This window comes from Falco rusticolus, chromosome 9, assembly GCF_015220075.1.
Source record: "Falco rusticolus isolate bFalRus1 chromosome 9, bFalRus1.pri, whole genome shotgun sequence".
In the NCBI taxonomy this organism is placed as follows: domain Eukaryota; kingdom Metazoa; phylum Chordata; class Aves; order Falconiformes; family Falconidae; genus Falco; species Falco rusticolus.
Window position 1 is genome coordinate 43,121,079 of NC_051195.1, and position 22,266 is coordinate 43,143,344.

The 22,266-nt window shown below is 45.3% G+C and overlaps 1 protein-coding gene across 1 annotated transcript in view; it reads right to left on the reverse strand.

The window, feature by feature from the left end:
• PAPPA (pappalysin 1) overlaps positions 1-22,266 on the reverse strand; it is a 181,553-nt gene that overhangs the window by 49,014 nt on the left and 110,273 nt on the right. Inside the window, exons 11-13 of the mRNA XM_037400862.1 lie at positions 7,385-7,498; positions 6,845-6,980; positions 3,049-3,262 (exon numbers count right to left, since the gene is read on the reverse strand). Of these exons, the coding sequence (XP_037256759.1) occupies positions 3,049-3,262; positions 6,845-6,980; positions 7,385-7,498 (464 nt within the window). The remainder of the gene's footprint in view (positions 1-3,048; positions 3,263-6,844; positions 6,981-7,384; positions 7,499-22,266) is intronic.

Below are 22,266 nucleotides of genomic sequence, written 5' to 3' on the forward strand. Positions count from 1 at the left end.
CCACCGAGGGACAGCGGCACTTCACAAGAACTGCCTTGCCAGGGATAGGAGGCCCTCAGCTAATGCTTGCACCTGGCAAAAAGGACAAAACCCTGATTTCTGAGGAACCGCCGTTGAAGGCAGCCCCAAGGCACCATGCTTGCTTGTTGCCGGAGTGATGCAGGGTGGGCAGTTCTACCTCTGCCTCTGCCTCCCTATTTCACTGTCTGCTCCACCAGGCTAAATAGGAAATAATAAAAGTATAATAATTTGAGCTATAAAGCACAGAAGAAAAACTAACTGAGCAATTATGTCTGGTCTAAGGATGCAATGTGAAAATAAAGCGTGTTGTTTTTACAGCACATCTCCAGCAGTGAGGTAAACTTTTGCTAAAAACAAAACCGAGCCTGTGGTCAACTGCAGCAGAAAAAACAACTGGAAAGTACAGAATATTTTTTTTTCAACCTCTCTATAAATGTCTTCAGAAGGATGGAATGGATTTTCAAAAGAGGTAACGATGGCTGACAACTACCTATAAAGTTCAATGGGACTTTTCCATTTAAGCTCCTTTTTCTCTTCTAAAATACTAACTTTAATACGTGTTTTAAGAAAAAAGAGTGAGTACATGCTTTATTTTCAGTTATTAAGTTGTCACTAACCCATGGGAGTGATCCATTCACCCTCAAAATAAATGCTCTGTTAATTTTCAAGGGCCGATATATTTCTTTTCCCTTACATATTTAAAATCTGCACCCTTGCCTAGAAGTGTCTGTATCTGGCTATAAATCCTCTCCAACCAAAATAATTCTCCTCGAAGAGAGAGAAATAATATCTCTTGCAAAAAGAAGCCAAAGAGCAGGCAAAAATATCCATGTTGACCTAAGGAGAATGAAAGTGGTTAAAATTGATGCTTACACATAAGGAAGGAAAGTTCCTTTAAAAAATAAATAAATATTTTAACATTGTATTAGGCAAATGCAACTGTGGGGAAAGGGGAGAAGGGAAGGGCAGGCAGTGTGGGGCTGTCACTCCAAGGGAGTCTGGTAGGAAGACCGTGAGCATGGGAGGCAAAAAACCTACATCCCGCTTCTGATCTGGTTAAGAATACATTTTTTTAAATCCATCTTTCTATATTCTTCCTGGATTGAGTAAAATAACAAAGGAAAAAGATGGCAGGGGACAGCAAAGGCGTCACCTATTTCCTGCTGCAGGACCTAATGCACAGCTTTCGCTGCGTCTTGGACACCTCAAATGCTCAGAGATACTTGTACAGAAGGAAGCACATATGGGCACCCAAACTATCCCACCACAAGGCAGACAGGAGACTCCCCACTACAGCACTGTCACCAGTAGAAAAAATCCCACTGATTTCAATCAGCTTTGGACCAGGGCTTTATTTCATGGAGTTTCTAGTTCCTTGACTGACATGGGAAACTTTATGATCAATCCAGCGTTGTAACCTGCAAAACCTAAGCCATTCCTTTGAACGAGCGAGGCTCTGACGGGGTTTTTGAGAGCAAGGGGCTAAGATGGTTCAGTGCATCATAAAAAAAAAAAATGCAAAAAAAAAAAACAACCTACAAAAAACCCAAACCAACAAAAAAAAAAAAAACCAAGAAGAAAAAGAAGAGGCAAACGGCGGGTGATTCTTCTTCAAGAGATTTCTAAAGGTTAGTTTGCCGGGCTGCAGAAGCTTACTGAAGCTTTGCCTAAGGGGAATGAATTTTTTATTAAGGAAATAACTTTCTAAACAGAGAGCACTTCTAATTTCATAAGTGAACAAATGGTTCAATTCCTACTGAAAACTTGAGAGGGAAGAATGTGGTCCTGCGCCACAGCCCTCTTGAGCTCCCTGTTGCTTCTCGCCATCTCCTTCCAGTGGGTCTCTCTCACCCTTTGCCTCTCCCAGTCCTGCACTGGGATTTGGCCAAACTTCCACAACTAGACTTCTCCTCGGAAACTTGATCCTGCTGCCTTTGGGCCTCTGAATTTATACAACCTATTGCATAGAATGATCAGACTCCTTGAATCTAGGTCAGAACCCACTGACTGGATTGATTTAGCTATAGATATACTCCTTTTTTTTATTTTTTTTAAATTTAATTTTATTTTCCCTTCCTTCTCCCCCTTCTCACCCTCCTGCCTTTCCTGGAATAAAAGCAGGTCCTAAAACCAAGCCAGAACATTATCAAAAAACCTGACAGCTTGCTTGGGAGGCTGAGCAGAGGTTTACTGGGATATGCAACTTGTTTTACTATTGCTGCCGCTACAGCATGATGACTGCTCACACTTTGAATTCACAAAGGGAAAAAAAAAATATTCTTTCAGGGGTTTTGCTAAATTCTCCCCTCTTCTTTTCACTGCCTCGCTGAAAGGATCCATGAAGCTGCCGCACCAGAGGCCAGGAAAGGTCACAATCTCTGTGGGATGCTGTAAAGCAGAGACTGAGAGGGGTTGGTGGTGATCTATTGATGTGTCTGTAATAACAACAAGAATAAAACGGTAGCCATAAACCTTTCATCCTGGGGGGTCCCACAGAGCTTTTCAGAGCATGGGCCAGATCCAGAGAGGTACTCAGGGCCCTTACCCAGCCATAAAAACACCACGAATGCCGGCGGCCAAGCACCCGCCGCACGGGCCTGAGCACCTCGCAGGATCCGGCCCCGCCAGGGCACAAGCATCACTTTGTCTCCGCACGGCTGCTTCCATGGGAGGTCCCTGTAGCACTTCAGCAGCACAAAGCGGTTTAGATTGGAGCCGGTGTGTGAGTGGTGAAAACGATGCCGTACTGGGGAATGTACGAAGAGTTAACTGGCCCCAATTCCAAGTTTGGGATAATGGAGGGAGGAGAAAGGAAGAGGAAATAATTCGCTAACAGTATCCCATGCAGGTTAAATGTCTCATCCATCCTGATCAATGAGAACACTGCCGGTTTTTTAGCAGCGACACAAAAGGGTCAGCAGGGTTCAGCTGCCGTGTCCCTCCTGCCTCCTCTTAACCCCCGGCGCAGGCGGGCGGCACGGGGGGCGGTGGGTGGCGAGGCAGAAGGAAGCAAGCTGACAGGCTCACCTCTGCTCCGCTGGGCTGTAGGTCTGTCCTCGCTGGCAGCTGCTGATGGTGATGGGGTCGAAGTTGTGGAAGGAACGCAGGGCCACCCCGGAGATGGCCACAAACTGGGAGCTGAAGCTAATGAGGACAGCCTGGGTGTGATAAAAAGGGTGACTGAGGTCATGGATGACGGGGATAATCAGGGGATTGTTCCTGCAGCTCAGGACGTGGACACCTGCCAGAGGAGAGACAAGATCAGAGGAAGGGTCAGACTTAACACAATCACTTCCCGAAGCAGTGGGCCCTTCAGAAGCATTTCACCCATAGGAGCGGTCCTATAGAGCTGAAAAGTTATGGTAAGCTGCCTGGAGGGGCTTCCCAAATCGCTCCGGAGAGCTTAACAGAGAAGTATATCCCTCCAGACAGCTGAAGAAAGGCTGCCATTCTCTCCACAAGCACGGCAGGCTCTCAGAGCGGTTTCTTTAGACCACAGCTACGTTCCTATTGTGCTCTGTTAAATCAGGAGCAACCATCACGGAGGAAGCGGAGTCGCGCTATTGTAAAACCGGTCTGAGAGGACAGTTGGACCCTTTATACCGTGCATCAAATGGTGCTGGCAGGCTGGGTGGCTTTGTGCACCGTGGCCAGCACACCAGTGGCTTGTTTGTAGCTGTGCATGTCATTAGCACTCAGCATAAAACTTTTTTTTGCATGAGCTCTACACTAAATGTGCCCAGTTTTGATTTTTTTATTAATGGTTTTCAGGTTTAGGGTATCTTGTTCTTTGATAAAAAAAGGTGAAGATCTTCCTGGAGACAGAAACAAGGGTGATGGACCCACTGAGGGTATTACAGGTCCTCTTTTATGAGAAGAAAATAATTGTGCCTTGGGAAAATAAGTCTCTCCAGAGAGCGAGGTGCACAGAAGCACCAGAGATGACAAGGAGACTTCTTAATCCCTTTTCTTCAGCAGAGAAGGTACTCAGGGATAGTTGGGAATAAATTTCCACCTTCAGGTACAGGCAAATTGAATTCAAATGGGCCAAATCCATCTCAGGGGCAACTCAAAGGACAGACAGCTGTCAGCTGGCCTCAAATTCATTAATTGAGATTCACGGCCTGCTGGCTGCCAGCAAAGCCCTGCCTCCGCGGCTCCGTGGCATCACTCCGAGGATCAGCTTGGCTCCAGCTCCATTCGCTTCACTGGAGCTCCCCCAGCAACGGCTTTGGCCCAGGCTCTTTGGCTACCTTTTGAGACTTACAAATTTGGAAATAAAATAAATTATATTTGCATGTTTAACTGGCTCAGGGATTTCTATTATTATTATTATTATTTTTTTCCCAGTTCAGGTTTCTTGACTCAAAAGTGAAGGAATAAAAAAGTTTTCATTTTTCTCCTTAGAAAGTGATTTCCTGTGAATTAAGACAGACTTCTGACCACTCTCTTTAAACATCTATCTCCCACCCTCCAATTAAAAAAAAATATCTTCCTGTAATAATAAAAAAAACCCATAAAATAAAAAAGCAAAAGTCTTTTTGTTTTGGTCTTTACCTGACCCTGAAATAACCTCCCTGTCTACTTGCCTCCCACAGGTCTTTTGATATCAGCTCCTTGTGGAACGGTGCACGTTTCTCACTTACAAACAGGTGCAGTTAATACTCAAAATCCCGGGTTCCCAAATTCCTTGGAAGTTTCTGCCTTCTCTGATGGAAAGCCAAGAAAGACCTTATGGTATGAGGCTGTTTATTCACTTCAATTTCATTCCTCACACTCAGGTGGTGTCCACAACAAAACAGACCCTCAGAGCTGCGCTGCAGTTGCTTGTGCTTTCTGACTCCGACAAGTTAAACGGGGACTGAATGGGTCAGGTTCATTTAACTAACCTGCCTTCATTAGCAAAAAGCCACTCAAGACAGTACATGCGCCCATGGCAGCGGAGCTAGAGCTGTCCCCATGCTCTGTATCCACCTATTCAATGCTCAACAGCTCTTGCAAAGTACCTGGCAGCTGAACCCCAGTGTCTGCAATGGCTCTGAGCTAGCAGCACCGAGGTGTTTGGTGTCCCAACCTCTCCATCTCCTACTGAGACTCAAAAGAAGCTTCTCATTATTTTCTGGGAGTTCACATGGAAAAAATTTGCTTTGATCAAGGTGGAAAACTGCACTTCTGGATAGACTGTGTTTTGCTCATGGGAGCGTCTAGCGCTCTGAGGACCGATCAAGCTTTAAATTATTGCTACTTCCTTCTGGACATACTTGCCACCAGCTGTTGCTTAAGGCCAACTGACCGTCTGCAGTCAGTCCTGCACCCAGTGCATGCCTAAGTTTGCATCTCAGCTGCAGTTACTAGCTTGCCACAGTGATAATTAAAACACATCAAATACAATATCCTGGACAAAGACTTAATGTCACACCCAGATCTCAGACAGAAGAGTGACGAGGAGCTCTGCCAAAGTGAGAACTGTGGGGTAGCCCACCTACACCTCTCTGCTCCAGGCCAGCCTCTTCTGGAAATGATGAAGGCAGCATTTTAGCTGTGAAGATCTCCAGGCATCAGTTTGAGCCATGCCAAATTCATGTTGCAACTTCATCGAGGATTTCAAAACCTAACCCTCAGTTTCCTCTTTGCTCCTCTTTCTGGTTCTCTTTCTCTCACAATCTGTCTGTCTCCATGAAATGTTGCATTAAGTGTTTGTTGGCATGCTTTTGTCTCCATCATTTATTTCTCAGAGGGAAAGAGCTATGTGCCACTGTTTTGCAAAAGGAGGAGGATAAAATTAATCCAGGGGCTCTGGCAAACTGGGAGCTATTTTGACTCAACCTGCACAACTTGCTATGAATTTTGGATTGTTCTCGGACAGCAGACACCACATATATTTTCTTTTTTTTTCCTCCACACCCCACCAAATTATATATTACCCTGGATAGGTACCTAACACCTGTCAGTTGTGTGTGTCCTTTTTCTTTCTCATCACTAGCAGGAAGTTCATTTGAGTTTCAGCTTGTCAAAATTGCAAAGTTATGGTAAAACAGAAAGCTGGGGAAGCAGGGTTATGCTTTCCATAAAAACTGCTCTTGAGGTGACATGGCTAGTGCAAAAAAGGGCAGGGGACAGCTCAAAAGGGATTATGCAAGCCGTACCCTGATGTGGAGTTGGGAGCTAGGGTAAGCCTCTTGGTCCTGGAGCTTAAACGCAGCCAGGATCAATGCACCAGACACAACATTGCCAGGTTCAGGTACCTGTGCCCAGGGTATGGTCCACCCTGGCACCTCAGCACAACTAGCAGGTCCACAGCCTCTGCCAGGCACATCTGCCTGAGGCCATGCAAGGAGTTTGCAAGAGCCCTGGTATTAGACCTTCATCAAACCTGAAATGCTTTGCATGAAAAATGTTGGCCATTAAACAGCCATGGAAACCTCCCTGCAAGCAGGACTAGAGATCCAGCCGACTACACCTGGTGAATGCAGCAGCTGGGGCAGGTCCCTCACTCCCTGCTATCAGCAGTTATCTGTATCACTGTTAATGTCTCTCCAGGGGGGTGATGTGTGTGAAACATTGAAATAGTGCTTATTTAATGACTAAAGAGGAACTAACCACTTCGAAACACAGAGTGAACAGGAATGGAAAAACATTTGTATAAAATGATGCCTCATTTTCAACACACTCTAGTAAACTCAGGTCCTAGAGCATTAAGCAAGCACTTTTTTTTTTCATCTGATCCTTGAAAAACCAAGCAGGAGTATTGTTCAGTTTGTGAATGGGGTACCAACAAATTAAGCAAGCAATAAAGAGGAAGTTTAATAAAATACAGTCTTACCAAGATCATGGCTTTGCTCTTTAGTGTCAAACAGCTGCACACCAATGGTCTCCTGCTTCTGATCCAGGTAATAGGTCCCATCAGTGACCAAGTGAACTAGGACTGCTGCAGCTACCATAGGCTGGGAAAAATAAGCCTGGGAAAACAAAAGCCCCGCAAAGGTTGAGGTGGAGAACCATGGTGGGCTTTAAAGAAACCCAAGAGTCCGTCCAGGACTGTTAAAATAACAATTCCCACCCCAGGTCACACAGAAGTCTTCTCTTCCAACCTCTCTTACACAAACTAGATAAACTCCAGTCAAAGAGCCCTGCAGCTGGAGGCTGTACCCTCAGAAATTCAATAGTCTCGTCCCAGGAGGGCACTTCACGACTGGCTCTCTAGACAGTGCTCAGACTTTGTTTTGCTATTTTGCACTAAACATACTTCAAAGAAAGGAGCAGCTTGGCCCTGGGAAGGCTGTCCCACGGTATTTTGCTTGTTGAGGAAACTTTCTACAGACAGGCAGAGAGCAGACTTCTGAGTGACGTGTGTGCTGCCTACCTTCAGCCAGAAAATGGTCTGTGTCATGTGGGAGTACTGGAAGTTGGCCGTGCAGGGATACCAGGCGTACTGAGAGACTCCATCGTTCAAGTCAATCACCTTAGTTCGACACATCTGCAGGAGAAAAAACACATGCCAAAACAGATGTAGATGACAGTAAGGAAGCATTATGACTGTTTAAAGCGGGGAAAAAAGTCCAGGTGCACTGCTAGAATAAAATAATACACAACAATGACGTTTCTAAATACCATGAGATTATTCAAAAGTTACGTTTCCAGGTCTTCCACCTCAATAAGAAAAACTGAAACATGAAAAGGAGCTGAAGACTCACAGCAGCTGGATGGCAGCCAACAGTTTCCTCTTAATTTGGCACAAGGTCTCTGACAGCATTCAGAACTTTGCACCCACCCAAATGGACCACGACTCTTCCCACTGGAGTCAAAGTGATGATCGCTTCTGAACGTACCAACTCACAGCACAGAGGGTCTGCAGATGCTTTCCACATACTCAAGCAATGCCCTATTTAAACCTGCACGTTACTGAAACCCCAGGGAAGCCACAGATGGCCATGTAAACTTGGAAGTAAGTGTAGCCAGGAAAGTCCTGTCTCTACAACCCAATTTAAGCAAACTAGTTTCTTGTTTTGTTAACTAGTTCCTGCAAGTTGAATCACCTTCTCCTTACACCTACAGCACCTTCCATGGCAGACAGCAGTGAGAGTATAAGCAAACTGCTCTTTCCACTAAGGAACGAGTAAATGCATTCCAAGTGCTAGCATGGATGAAAAGCTCAAAGGAAAAAATGCCAGAATCTAAGTACCAGAAAGCCTTGCAGTGCCATCAGTGTGTAAGATGTGAAAATGAAGCTACAAGAAACGGTAGACGCACTGTTCAGTAAAGCTGCTTCTAAAAAGAAACATGCATGACCATAGCCTTTATCCCCCCAGCAAACATGAGAAATGCCCACCATGCAAGAGGCTACAACTGCTTTAGAAGGATGCCTCCAGCTGAGGCTCTCAGAACATCTGACGGGTACCTATTAAGATTCCCAAAGCTTTCATGAACTTAGTGACTGTCATTACCAGAATCACAGGGATAGAGGGAATTCCCGGGGGTCATACAGTATAGTGGCAATGGAGTTATGATTGTAACCCAGGAGGTCAAACCACCTCCATCAGTTGTGTGAGCCACAGGAGAGTCTAGGACTGGTCATACAGACCACCTGTGCTAGGTGCTAACTGGAGCTATGTACTCTTGGGGAGAGTATTGGATTTCTTTCCAAGACCAGAGTCTGAACTGAGCAATCAGGTGGTGACGTGCTGTCAGTAAAGCTGTTCCCATAAGCAATTTCCCCGATTATTAAAACAAAACCAAACCCCTGAAGTGAAACAAGAGAATTAACAGAGGTGGTTTTAACCATTCAAAATCCTATGCCCACTTGGTAATTCTGCATGGAACTGCCCTCTTGGTGTCAGCAGGCAAGGTCTGGGCGATGCAAAGAGAGCCTGGGATGCCTGGGAATGAGACACCAGATTGGCTAAAAGTGAGGTAATCACCTCCATCATCTGAGTCCCTCAAGATCCAGCACAGAGGAATCTATGGGCAAAACATAAATCAGCTTTAATGGGCTGGAAGATTTTTAGTTGTTTTTTTTTTTTTTTAAACAACTGGGACCAAGCTTCATTGAGGCTAGCCAGTAGATAGTGTTACATTTTACAGCAGAGCAAGGCTTTACATAAACTATCTTTGGCATTTGAAATCCAGGCCAGCAATTCGACATGTACCATTTCGCAATTCTCCCTTGCATTTTCAGCAGCCTGTCTCTTGTTGGGAGCATGGTTTTTATTTTAATACCTCTCCAGCTAGGGAATTTATCGTAGTCACATCTGCAATTTATATGGTCAGAGAGCCCTTTGACATGAACAAAGGTCTCCTTACTTTTATATGATTTTGTTCTTACTCTTGTATCTCCTCCTCTATTAGTCCAAGAAGGTGGCTGAAAGAAACAAAAGTACTGATGTTTGATGCATTTTAAGTGCCACTTAATGGATGAGTGAAAACCTGTATTAAGAATTCACCTAGACCTTCACCAAAAGTTTGAATCAAACTCAAAATAAACCCCTGTTGAGGTGGGTTGAAAATCTCTGATAGCTTTTAAATGCCTTGTTTGATTTGTGTGCATTTCTACTTCTGCCTGAGAATATTAGCAAAAACCTTAATATTGCATAAAGAGCCTGTGTCTGAGACACGTGGAGCTGAGGTGTGCAGGCTCAGTGGACTGCCCTGGTTTGAACAGGTTAGATAAGCTTCCTCCTGCTGAGGCTGATCCATCGCTACTCAGACAAGTGCTTCAAAGTGGTACTGGGGAAAAAAGTTCTTTCAGGAGAAGAGTATAATCAGGAAGTGTGGGAAAAGTCTAACAGACGCGACATTCAGAGTGGCCATAAGAGCTTTTTCTACACTAGCTGCTGTCTAGTAAACTTAGCTAATGGCAAAAAAGTTCTTTAGGGTTTTGTAATAACAATCTGATTAGATAAACAGCCCCTATCACCTACAGACTCCACCACCTCAATAGGCTTTAATGCACACAGTAAATACATCTCCTTTTTGATTGTAGCCTGTTATTGAGTGCTACACCACAACTGCAAAGCCTGGGAACCATTTGCTGGGAGAGTCTGTCACACCTCTAAATCCCTAGAAGATAGCATCAGCATGAAGGCACTTACTGCTGCAGTACCACCACTTGTAAGCTGCAAGTTCCAATGGCCTGGAAGACAGAGCATCATCTCTCCTCATGGCTACAAATTCACAGGAATTCACGCTTATGAGACATAAATTATTTCCTAACATCCTCGTTAGCTACAGTGATGCAAAACAACAGCTAAAGCACCTGACAGCTGCGGAGGGAAGGGATAGATGTACTTTACATTTCAGGGTGTTACCAAACACTCAAGTATTTTCTTTGAAGAATGACAGCATCATGCAGGACTCAAAAACTTCACTCACTGGGGCTTATCCAGGTTCTCAGATCCACACAGCAATTGCAATCCACAGGAGTTTAGTATCTGCTCCAAAGTATGCGGGGACTATTTGTGTCTACTTACTGGAAGCCCATGTCATACCCCTCCCTAGGAAGCTGCTTTCAATTAAAATTGCTGATGTCTGTTCCTCTTGGAGGTTCTAATCCAGCTTGTCTCCCACCCACACATTTTGTACACAAACATCGAGAGACAGAATGAACAAGGCCAGAGAGCACTGTGGGATCTTCCCACAAGAGGGAATGCCTGGAGGATTCCCTTTGACTGATTTATACAACCTCTTGTCAATCACAGGGACAACATGTTCTTCAAACCGCCTCTCCTGTTTTCCTTCTCTTAATGGGACCGAGGAACGTGTCAGCAGACAGGGAAAAGTGATATATCGGGAGCACTTAGTTCATTGCCACATCTAAAACGCATCTACTACTGCAATCAACTCCATCTCCTCATACCGTTTTCCTTCAAAGCAGTATGGAAGAATTTGCTGAAGAGCAAATGTTGGGAGGCACCCTGGTGAACGATCCCCATTCAACCCATGGCTGCAGGCAACGTTAGGTTGTGCCGATGGGCTCCTCTTGCAGACAAATGACAGGTTAAGGGTCACTGATCCCACAGGCTGGGCACTGGAGCAGGCCTCAGCCTGGGCGTGCCTGGTGCCTGGTCCCGTTACAACCTTCTGGGCAGCACTTGGCTTCTCCAGGCCCGAGACCCTCGTCTGTAAGACAAGGATGATATTCCCCCACGTCACACAGGTATCTGGAGCTTAAAAGCCATTAGCCATGTAAAGGTGCTCAGATGTTGCAAAGAGAAAGGACAAACTAGCACATACATGCACGAAGTATATACCTTCCCCCAGGAGTGGGTTAAATACAGACAGATGCCATCCCACTCTGTCCTCCCCATTGAGCAAGCACAGCCAGACACCACAGGCTTTCCATACACTGGTGGTTCTCATCTCTCACGCTGTAACATCAAAATAATTCTAAATGCTGACAGGCAAAGCTGCTATTTAAACTAGGATGCTGCCCTACTCAGTGCTGGCATACGGCTGACGCCGCGGCTGGAGTGGACATGCCTGTCTGCATGCCCACAGGCGGCTGTAAACACAGCAAATCTCCAGCGCACAGATCTGTCTGCTCCCCAAATCCCATCTGCTGTCCCATGGTGGGGCTTCCTCCAGACTATGTCTTCAAGCTACGTACGGCTGTGAAGGGCTGTCGCCAGCACTTCTCCATCAGGCAGCAGGGAGCAACCTCCTCCTGGGGGAGAAGGGTGAGGGGCTATTGTCCCCACACACGCAGCTTCTGCCTCTCCCTCCCTCCTTCCTACTGGGGACCATGCTGCTGCCCCTTCTGCACCCAGGCAGATCGCTACAGCTTCCTGGGAAACAGGCTATACCGTGTCCCATTTGCAAAACAGCAGCCACAGAACAATCAGGAACAGGATCTGCTGGTAAAAGCCACAGCCCCGTCTATTTGGGGAGCACACAACATCCTAAGTGAGGTTGTACAAGTCCACAGGAAAACTCATGGACTGAAACGGAACCTGTGGAGGCACAACAGAACGTATTCTGTTGTTTGAAGATCCAGATAAAGAACAGTTTTCAACCATAATACTGAAACCTAATTAATTTACAATTTTTAGCTGACTGCTCTGCAGAATGTTATTTATATTTAACTCAACACATGCCAGAGAATCCCAACCATGACACGAGCAGCATTTTAACACATCCCTTACAGATGAAAACTTTCTCTCTCCATTGCCAGACAAGGTGGCTGGCAGTCACCCAGACCTTTTATTCTTAAATATGCTATTGTTTTTGCAGACCTAAGGTTAATCTTACTAAGGATGAGATACTATGGTGCAGTTGCTAAATACCAGAAAGGTTCCTGCTTGTTTATTGCCCAATATTATAAGGCAGCTTGACTGCCACATGGACACCACCCAGTTTGCCGACTGCAGCACAGACCTCCAATCTGTTCTGAAAGCTGTTGCACTGTTCTTCTCATTTAGGCTGGGAATTGGGTTGGAGTTCCAGAAAAATGAAATTGCCTGCATTAGTGAGCACCAAACCATTAAAAAGGCCACCATTTGGGCTCAAACAAACACCTCAAAAATCGGCCAATTCCTATGACCATTGCAAACCTCAGGAGCCCACAGAGCTCAGATGGAAATTATAGACATAGGCTTACTCAAGGGACATCAGGAATTTTGCTCTGGGTTTTCTTCTAGGTTCTGGTCAGAAACGCTTTAGGATTAGTCTCTTTTATTAGTGTTCTGGATTTGTCTCATCAGAAGATCTGAGTCAACGGTTGTCTGCCCAACTATGAAAGTCATCATCGGGTCATTTCAGGTTGGCCTCTAAGACTTAAGGAAAGCATTCAAAGTTACTTTTTCCAAACTGGTACATATATTATGTTTTTATGTGCACTAACAATGAGTTTAAAATACCCTGTTGTTGTAAAAAATAAAATAAAAAAGCCCAAACCAAATCCAAGATTCAGCAGCCTAGATTATAAGCATCAGATGATGAAAGCTGTGTACTCCCTCTTTCAACAGCCTTCTTACCTTCTAGTCTGCTGCTTCTTCTCCAGCAGCAATTTTCCCTTACTTCTGATGCTCACAAACTGCAGCTCCTACCTCTCCTTGTCCTCTGCGTCTGATACACAGCTTTCCTAAGTTTCATGCTCTTTGTCTGCTTTTGCCTGTTTTCATTGGGGTACTTCAAGGTCTGATGGCAAAAGATGAAAAACTGCAGCATGTCCTGCTCCAGGACAAAGGCATGCAGGCAGGTGATCAACAGAAAAGCTTGATCAACTGGAAGCTGATAAAACTCCTGGGGTAACGCACTGATGCTATATTACTCCCAGATTTGGTTGGCTCAGAAGTAAGAGGAAATCTCATCTGTCAGTTTTACCTGTGTAATGAAGAACAGGATTTGGCTGTGGGGTTGGGAAGGAGATTACATCTCCTGCAAGATGAAATAAAGCCCCGTTGCTGGGTTGCTATGTCCAGCCTCAGCACAGCCACCTCCCCTTTCAACCTGGAGCAGCTGATGGTCTCTGGATCTTGCAGATTTAGTATTCGATCAGCATGTTACTACAGCTTTCTCAGCACAGAGCCCCAATTTCCAGCTGAATTGTTTAGTCATTGGAAAGTGACCTTTATGTGTCTGAAAATACTGCAGCTGATATGGCACAGCATCAATAGTTTGTTTGCAATGTGACACGATGATAAATTCCTCTACTTTACAATAAAAATGATGGTGTTCATTTCCAAAGGGAAATTTCCTTGGATAGAGTTTTGGATGTAGCACAGGGCTGTGATTCAGAAATGAGTGGGAGATGCAAGGGCTGTTTTGTTTTGTCATATAAGCTGGTTTAGTTGCAGGAAAGTAATGGGAGCTACAGGGGTTTCCATTAGGTGATGGCCCAGATTGCATGTGTATTCAACATGTGTTATTAACTTTAACTTTCTCAAAAAATGCAGTTATTCCACTTCCAAAGAGTCTGTATGAACAATATATTTCCATTTTTAAATCATGCAGACCTGCATTCTTTGAGCTTTCCTTTGAATTTCTGTTATCTCCAGATTCAAAGCAAGCTTCATTTAAAACCGATGAGTTCAAATCAAAATCACATAAAACCATAAACTTCACATGATATACCTGAAAAAACTGTAAATCAGTTCTAACTGGCCCTATCCCAAACCCACATTGGCTTTGACATCCAGCCAGGTGTAATCAAAATAACTAGGATGCTAGCTGGACCTGTGGAAAAAACAACATAGATTTTTGATTCTACAACAAAACCCTAACCAGATGATTTTTGCATGGTTCAAAGGATCACCCCAAAGACATCATTTGAGCCTGGGCCAGAAACTACAGAAAAAATGTGAGAAAAAGAAGAACTAATTGCACTAATGGGATTTAATAACCAAGTCAACTTTGATACAAGCCCACAAGTAAACACCAGTGTTTGGAGCTCCTGAGTGCAACTTCCTTGCCCCTGCTTTATTCGCCATTCAGGAACACACACTGAAAAGATGCAAAATCAAGCGATAACTCCAAGTGCACAGCAGCGTGGAATGCAGGCTCATGTGAAGCACATGAAAGTGTAGCTGAGCAATTTGCCATGTGCTCCTGTTTATTCACATCAGACATTTGCTATTTCTTCAACACAGCAGTAGGACATAAAGAAGCTGCTCTCAAACAACAGCATCTTCCACCCCAGCACTGCCGGGATCTCACCTACAAGGCATAATTCTTAGACTCAGCGCTGAATTGCATTCTGCTATTATGTTCAAATTCACAAATACATCTACCAGCAGAAAGAGCAGCCAAATGCAACCTGCTAGGCAGATAGCATAAAGAAACAGCACCCAAACAAGACCTTATACCTTCAGTTTTGCAAACATCAGCCTCATTTAAGCTAAAAGACATTTTCAATCTGCAGCAAAAGCTCCTGCCTATGACTTCCACAGTTCTGCTCGCAAAAGTGTGAAGGTATTATAGACTGATAAGTGCTTTAACAGACTGTATATCCATCCACTGGAGAGCAAGGTTAAACAAATACAGTAGCCAGAACATTATTGTTGGCTGCACACTTGGGTTCCCAAACTGCCTGTCTCTAACTTGAACCAGCTAGGTCCACTCCAGCAAAGCTCACACACAATCCGGGCCAAGGCTGGCCGGGGAGGTGCTGCGGCAAAGGAAAACAATCCCATCCCATAAGCTTTTACCACTGATGGGTAGAATAGAGAAAAACTTTTTTTTTTCCTCTTTTTTTATTTCTTTGACTGGAGTGTTTCATTTGAGAGCAGCTGGCATCAGAAAATCAAACTGTCAAAGGCAGAATGTTCACCACACTTTAGAAGGATCTTAAATGTATTTTTATTTTTATATTTATATTAGCAGATCTGACTCACTGGATTCATTGTAGTTTTGCTGGTTTGGCACCCCTGTGAGGAAAAGCAGGATTGATCTTATTACAATCTACTTGGTAACATCCTCTCCTTCCTTTCCAAAACTGGTCCTATAAATTTGCTTGGATGAAGAAAGCACACAGCTAGTTAAAGAAAGCCCAAAAGCAACAATGACAAATCCCTAAAGAACTTCAGCTCGATGAAGAGCTCCATCAGGATAACACACTGGCTGAGGTGGACAGGGTTGCTTAGAAATACTTGGGCAACATTTTTGATAGGAAGAGAGACAAACTGGTGGGGAATATTAAGCTACACATTTCCAGCTAAAAGCAGGAAAAAACAACAATGTGGGTTTTTTTTCCAGCATGGTAGGAGTAGACCCTAACTAGCCCCCTACCTAACCCCACGTCCCCTGAACCACCCCGAGTCCACACGGGGCACAGGAGCAGCTTCCAAGAGAGATGAAACAACACAGGTGCTACCACGAGCTCTGAAGATTGCTCGCTAAGCTTTGCCTGCGGCTGAAGCAAACAGCCGTGCAGTGGTTAATGTCAGCTCTGACCACATGATCACATTCAGGAAAGGTCAAAAGAGTGATTTTTCATTTAAAAACATCTGTGTGTTTAAAGAACAAAACTTTCTCATGTGCAGAAAAACAGGGGTTTCCAGCGCTTTTATTTCCAGAGTTAAAGTCATGCTTTTCAGCTTTGTTTAGGGTTATGGACCATGTAAACATGCTGTGTAAACCACACGCAACCCTCATCACACAGTGTTTCCACATGCAAGGATAACTGGGGGTGCAAATCTCTCTCTCCCTGGCTCCTTTTCCCTCTCCAAGCTGCTCGGCTTCCCACACCGCACTCCCAGCGAGCCAGCCAGCCACCCAGTTGTTGTCCTTCCCTATATGAAGACGTACACATGCCTCTAATCCTAAGGGTATAAGTCTGCTCTGGGCTGTCAACAGGCCCTAATTGGATACATCCAGGGAGATGATACATTGGGAAGAGGCCCTGAATTTAACAGCGAGAGGGAAGACTGTAGCAGGGCTCCCAGGGAGTGCAGCGGGGGGAGTGGAGCTACCATGTGCCATCTGGGGAGCTGCCTGCAGTTACACCTCGGGAGGTGAAGCCTTTCGGTGCCCTATCCAACCACCCGGCCCTACACCAGCGTGTGTGAAGGTTAAACCTTGTAGCTTCTTTTTCTTAATACCTGAAGGCACGGCTTGTGCCATGCAAATCAGAAGGTCCCCCCCTGCTTCACCGGGCTTTTCCCACTGAAGCTGCAGTGACGAAACCACTGTCATGCAAACTAATTCCTCTGAAGGAGTTGACCAGCCAGAGAAAGTCCACAGAACAGCAGCCAGTTGCTTCCTCCAGCCCATGCTCATCTCCACCCAAGTCAAGGTTTGGTTGCAAGTGTCTGGGGAAGCCTGTCACTTCCCTCTAACCTCAGAACAGCCCTTGTTGCTCTGATAAACCTCGACCTCCAACAAATTAAGCCAAAAGACCACTTGGAGCATTTCATTCGTGAAGCCCCAGGTTAGCAGGGGAGCTCACAGAAACTCCCACCTGCTCCCAAAAGAAGTTACTGGGGGATTCAAGTATGAAGATCGTCTATAAGAGGAAGCTCATGGCTCCTTCAGCCTCACTGCCCTCCAGGAGCAGGCTCCAGGAGGATGGGATGGAGGAACTCACAACTGCTGAGGCTCAGTCTTTCCCACCAGAAACAGACCCTGGGAAACAGTTACATTTCCACACAGTGCGCCTTTTCTTTCCAGCCGGGAAGGGCCTGAGTGCACAGTGCTGTGCACCAGGAACAGATCTGCTCCGCTGGAAGAGCAGGTTTTTGAAAGGTATTTGGCTGGAGAAAGGTGGAGGGAAGGTCATCTCTACCCTGTGCTTCAGCTTCTCCCTGAAAAGAGACTTGTCTTCTCTGAAAGCAATGATGCAAGGGTTAATTACCAAAAAATGGGAAAATAAGATCCTCTGGCCAAAGTGCCAAGTGTAAGGATTTTGGCCCAATGACCAAAATGGCTAAGCAGAACTTGATGTTCTCCTGAAGTGAGGGCTTCTCCCAGTGGGTAGGTACATGCGCAGGCAGATAATAGCACTGAACATGCAAATAACCATTTCCTGGCACGAATTGCAGTTTGCAGCCAGACCCTGAGGCTACGGTGGAAACCCAGGCCCGGGGGAGGCTCCTGCTGATAGCAGGGGGAGCTGGGCCCGCTTACCAGACGCGTGAATCATGTCTTCTTATCAGACTTACCACCAAAATTACCTCAGAGGAAACAGCAATCCTCTAACTTTGCAGGCAGTATTTCCAAAAATGAGCACGGATTTGGGGTACCTCAACAGTTACAGCTCCAACTAAGGCAGCATGATTCAGGAGAGATTTACAGCCGCTCAGGAGTTTATCCAAATGGTCCTCAGTTTTGTTGTTTGGTTTGTGGGGGTTTTGTTTGGTTTTTAATTTTTTTTCCTTTTAAAGCAGATACTTATTTGCAGGTAGGGACAGAGGGATTGACTCGAGAGACCTGTGGACAGTACTGGGTATCCTCCCCATCCATCCACCAAAAACCATGCCTTTTAGAGACATCTCAAGATGAACACCCTAAAATTCATTGGCATTCAAAATATGAGGTCTCTTGTGACAATGTGGGCTAAAATGCCTACGGTACTTGGAATAAGTAGAGCAGACAATCCTTCATTTAAAATAAAAAAAACAAATTCTCCACTCCTGGCATGAGAAAGTTTACTTTCAGCTTAAAGAAATGATCGTGTGGTTTTGGGGATGGCATTCCGTTCTGCTGAAGAATAGCACCCTGCCTGCCTGTCTATCTGTGGCTATGTAGCTACATTGCAATCCTGGAGAGCTCTGTTTACATATTTTACATGTTTTCTTGTGAAGAACATGAAATGAAATTACATAGTAAAAGGCCACTACAGCTTCACTCTTGCAACCCTTTTCCATCCCCTCCTTCCGATCACTTGTTTTAATTTTATCCAAAATAATCAACTGGATATTTTTAACTGCACTTGATCGACTGGTAATGCTTCAGGCAGGTTTATTTGCTGTTGCACAGGGAAATCATGCAAAAGCTGGTGAAGCTACATGCCAGGGGGGTAGGGAGAAGATGGCTGGGGTGGGGGCAGGATGAGAAATGCCGAGAACCCTTCATGCATGAACAAAGCAGACGTGTCGATGCATTTATGCAAAATCATTCTGCTCTGAATGGAGAGGGACCCAAGACAAACAACCCGGATGGGATGCAGGAGAGCTATCCCACGCTTACGGCTGGACATGCTCTGCATCTAAAGGCTTGTGAGCAGCAACAGCAGACAGAGAGACTGGCAGGTTGAGGGGCAAGGGCCGAGGAGGGGGGTCTCCTTTCAGAAGAGTGCATGCTAACGAGCACCGCTGCGGTCGTGGGGTCCGGCTTTCCAGCTCGCTGATGCTTGGGGGGGGTCCAAGCTGTTTTCTATTACTGCATGTAATCTGGGTGGGTGGCTGGGTGTACAGTAGATATGATCATAAAATGGTAAGTTACTTCCTAAAGAAGCACATAATCCTCATTATTATCCAAGACAATATTCTTTTCTTGCCTTTCTTCTTGCTTCTAGCAACAACAAACAGCATGGAATTCTGCTCTCATTTCATTAGTGGTAAATGTCTCCTGGTCCTAGGAAGACAGGACCAGTTTCCAGCACCTGAGGATTTTTGGTTTGACCTTCATCTCTGAAAAGGTCAGATTGAACCTCTCTGAGAGTACTGATGGCTGCTTTGCTCTCTGCATCATCCTTTGTTTCTTTTATCTATTTTCTCTACAGTACACAAAGGGAACACAGTGTACCAGCCCCTGGTACTCACTGTTCTGTTTCCCTTAGATGACTTGCATATGTGCTCTTGAAAAATTATTCTCAAAACTAAGGGGGGGGGGGGGGGAGTGGAAAGAAAAAAAAAATATCCCTTGAGTGTTTGGCAAAATTTCTTGGAATCTCCTCTGACATCTCATTGTGTTCTCTCTGTCCTCCCCTTACAAAAATCAGCCAGAGGCTACGACATCAGCCATGGAGTCTGCTGGTTTCCTACTGCCAGGAGCAGGGGAACACTAGAAGACGTAGGGATGGAGGGGTGAGAGGGAGGGAATCACTGTCTGTCCTAGCAGGGAGAAGGCAGCCAGGTGATGGGCAGCATCCCCTCTTCTCCAGCCAGCTCTCAACTGACTTTAAGGGTAAATGCTCTTTCTCAGCCATCTCTCCGCAACTGAGCCTTTTCCAAGTCAGCCTACCTAGACATCCCATCTCTCATTTTATTTTGCTTTAGAGACCTCCCCAGAATACTGAGATGACTCCTGAGCAGGAGCCATGGCACTGATGTTAGCACACATCTTTGTAGCATTCCTCACCTTGATGTGGACCCCTCGCGTGGACCACCTACTCCAACGAGGCAAAGCAGCCATGAAAACATGTAAGGAGGGACCAGTAGAGTGCCTTTAGCAGAGAGGTTGCAAAATCCAGCTTTCCCAGCAAGACAAGTTGGAAACAAGGTTTCTAGCCATTAAAGTGAGGAGTTGGGTGGACAGTTTTCTAGTCTTTTTGTACTGGGAATGAACAGCCAAACTGTGCTAAGATAAAGACTGATTAATTCACAAATGGGAAGACATGAGGTGGCTGACAGAGCTAAAATGACCACAAACCCCTTGCAGGTCTCTGCTCCCCAACAGCAACTCTCAGCAGGCCCTGAACAATTTTCTTTTTATCCAAGATAGGAACATCTCCCTTTCAAGACATCCTGAACTTCCTTGTCCTGGGTGGTGGTGGTGGGGCTAGGCTCAATAATGCCCAATGCCTGCAACATCTCTGAAGGATACTGAGGTTTAATCCTCAAACAGTAGCTTTACCTTTCTGTGCTCTGGTTTCCACCTCTATTAAATGGAATAGAAAGTGAGCAGTGTGGCTGTGATAAGGCTTAATTAACCCCTGCACATTGAAAAAAAAAAGTAAAATATCATCATTTAAGCCAAGGGAGGAGCATTCCAGCTTGAATTTGCCTGATGGTCTTTTGCCAGGCTCGTGATGTAACTCTCCAGCCTTCAGGCAAAAGACCAAATTGACTGGTCTGAAGTATCTGGGGGAAGGCTGAAATAAAGACAAAGCTTTGGACCCCCTTGAACTAACTTTAGACTTGGAGACACTGTAAGCTAAGCTGAAGCTTTTTGGTGGATCAGCCAGTACTGGAAAGGAGCTCAGATGTGTACAGCAAACCTACATTCCTCTTGCAACAGCCTGTGCACATTGTCTAGTTCATCTTTTTCCAGAACTGGTCTCTGATCACTCATGGTTCCTCCATTAATGGTTTTTCTTAGTGAGATTCTGCCCTCATCCTCCAGAGATTAGTGGTTCAAAGCCTGGCCTGGCTATAAATAACAAAGACATTTGCAAAGCAAATCATCTTATTAAAAATGGAGATTTTTTTATCCCTCCAACCACAACAAAACTCTTACCGTTGAAAAGCAACAGGACTTGGCTGTGAATTGGGAAGTTCAAAAAGAGCCACTTGCAGAGTCGACAGACAGACACCCTCCCTCTTCTCAGCAAGAGCACCCCAAAGGAAAGGAATGGCTTCTCCATTAAAAGTTGCAGGTTTCCTCTCTTCCCACTCCTGTTCAAGATTACTCTATTTGCTGGCTTTGCTGGTTCTTTGGGGAATTATCTTCAGTGTTGTATTTATTAGACAGAATAAAACTGTGTGGCAGAAAACTTCATCATCTTTCTCGTTAATTTTCTTATGGTATTTTTTTACCAGACTTGGAGCCCTCGCTCTACCATGTTATTTTTCCTAGCATTCAGAATATTTTTGTCCTCCTGTGTTCTCCTTTTGTGGGCAATTTCAGACATACTGCAATTCTAGACATCTTCCTGCTGCTGGTGGAAGAATAAGTTTGTTGCAGTGGGTCTGGATGAGTGCAACTGTGGGAACTGTAATAGGGGCAGGAGGGGGCCTGTTTGTGGGAAAGATGTAATAAGAATCCTCTTCCACAACATCTTACTCCATAGCAGCCCCTGTGGGGTACCCAGAGGAGAACAGGGTGTGTTCATCAGTCCGGGAAAGAAAACGAATCCCAGGATCTGTCTGTGCCCAGCAGCCTCAGGAAAGAGTCCCCGTTTGGTTAACTGTGCCTGAGCTGTGTGGCTTTTTCCATACAGGGGCAAAGCAAACTCAAACAATAGCGTAGGGAGGAAAAAACCCCCTCTTTTATATATATAAGTGGTTACTTGGCCTAAACAATTTCTGCACAACTGGGAGGAAGTGCATGAAAGACATAATTCCTGGGGGACTGGCCCTCTACATGAGCAATGCACACACCAACTTCCCATGTCTTGAGCACACATTGCTGGGACAGGAGTAACGAAGTCAGCAATAAGCCACCTAAAAATTCCTTAGTCCCTTATCACTATAATAAAGGCCCAAAGGGAAACTGCAGATGAATGGGTTCTCCAGAAGCAGGAGTGCTACTGGCAAGAAAGGAGAAATGGCATCTCCAGCCGCCTGTGGCTGGTCTGCACACACCTGCCTCTGCTCCTCTCACCCAAGCCATGGAGCAACCCTTATGAAACCGTCCTGTGAGAAGCCTCCTCCAAAGGCACATCTATATAGAAAACACACTTCAAAATACCTAAATCCTTCCTGCTCAGTACAACTTACCATAGGAGGGACTAACATATGAGCTAATGCGCCCACCGAGTGTAAACTGTGGCAGAACAAAGTTGGTGTGCAATGAGGCATGGCGACTGAGCTGGCTAAGGCTGTTGCAAGACCCTGGTTTCTTGAACCCTACAAGACAGGCAAACTTTTACAGTAACCTGCACGTTCCTGCTTAGCACTCCTCACTGACACAGCTTCACCAGTGACAATACAA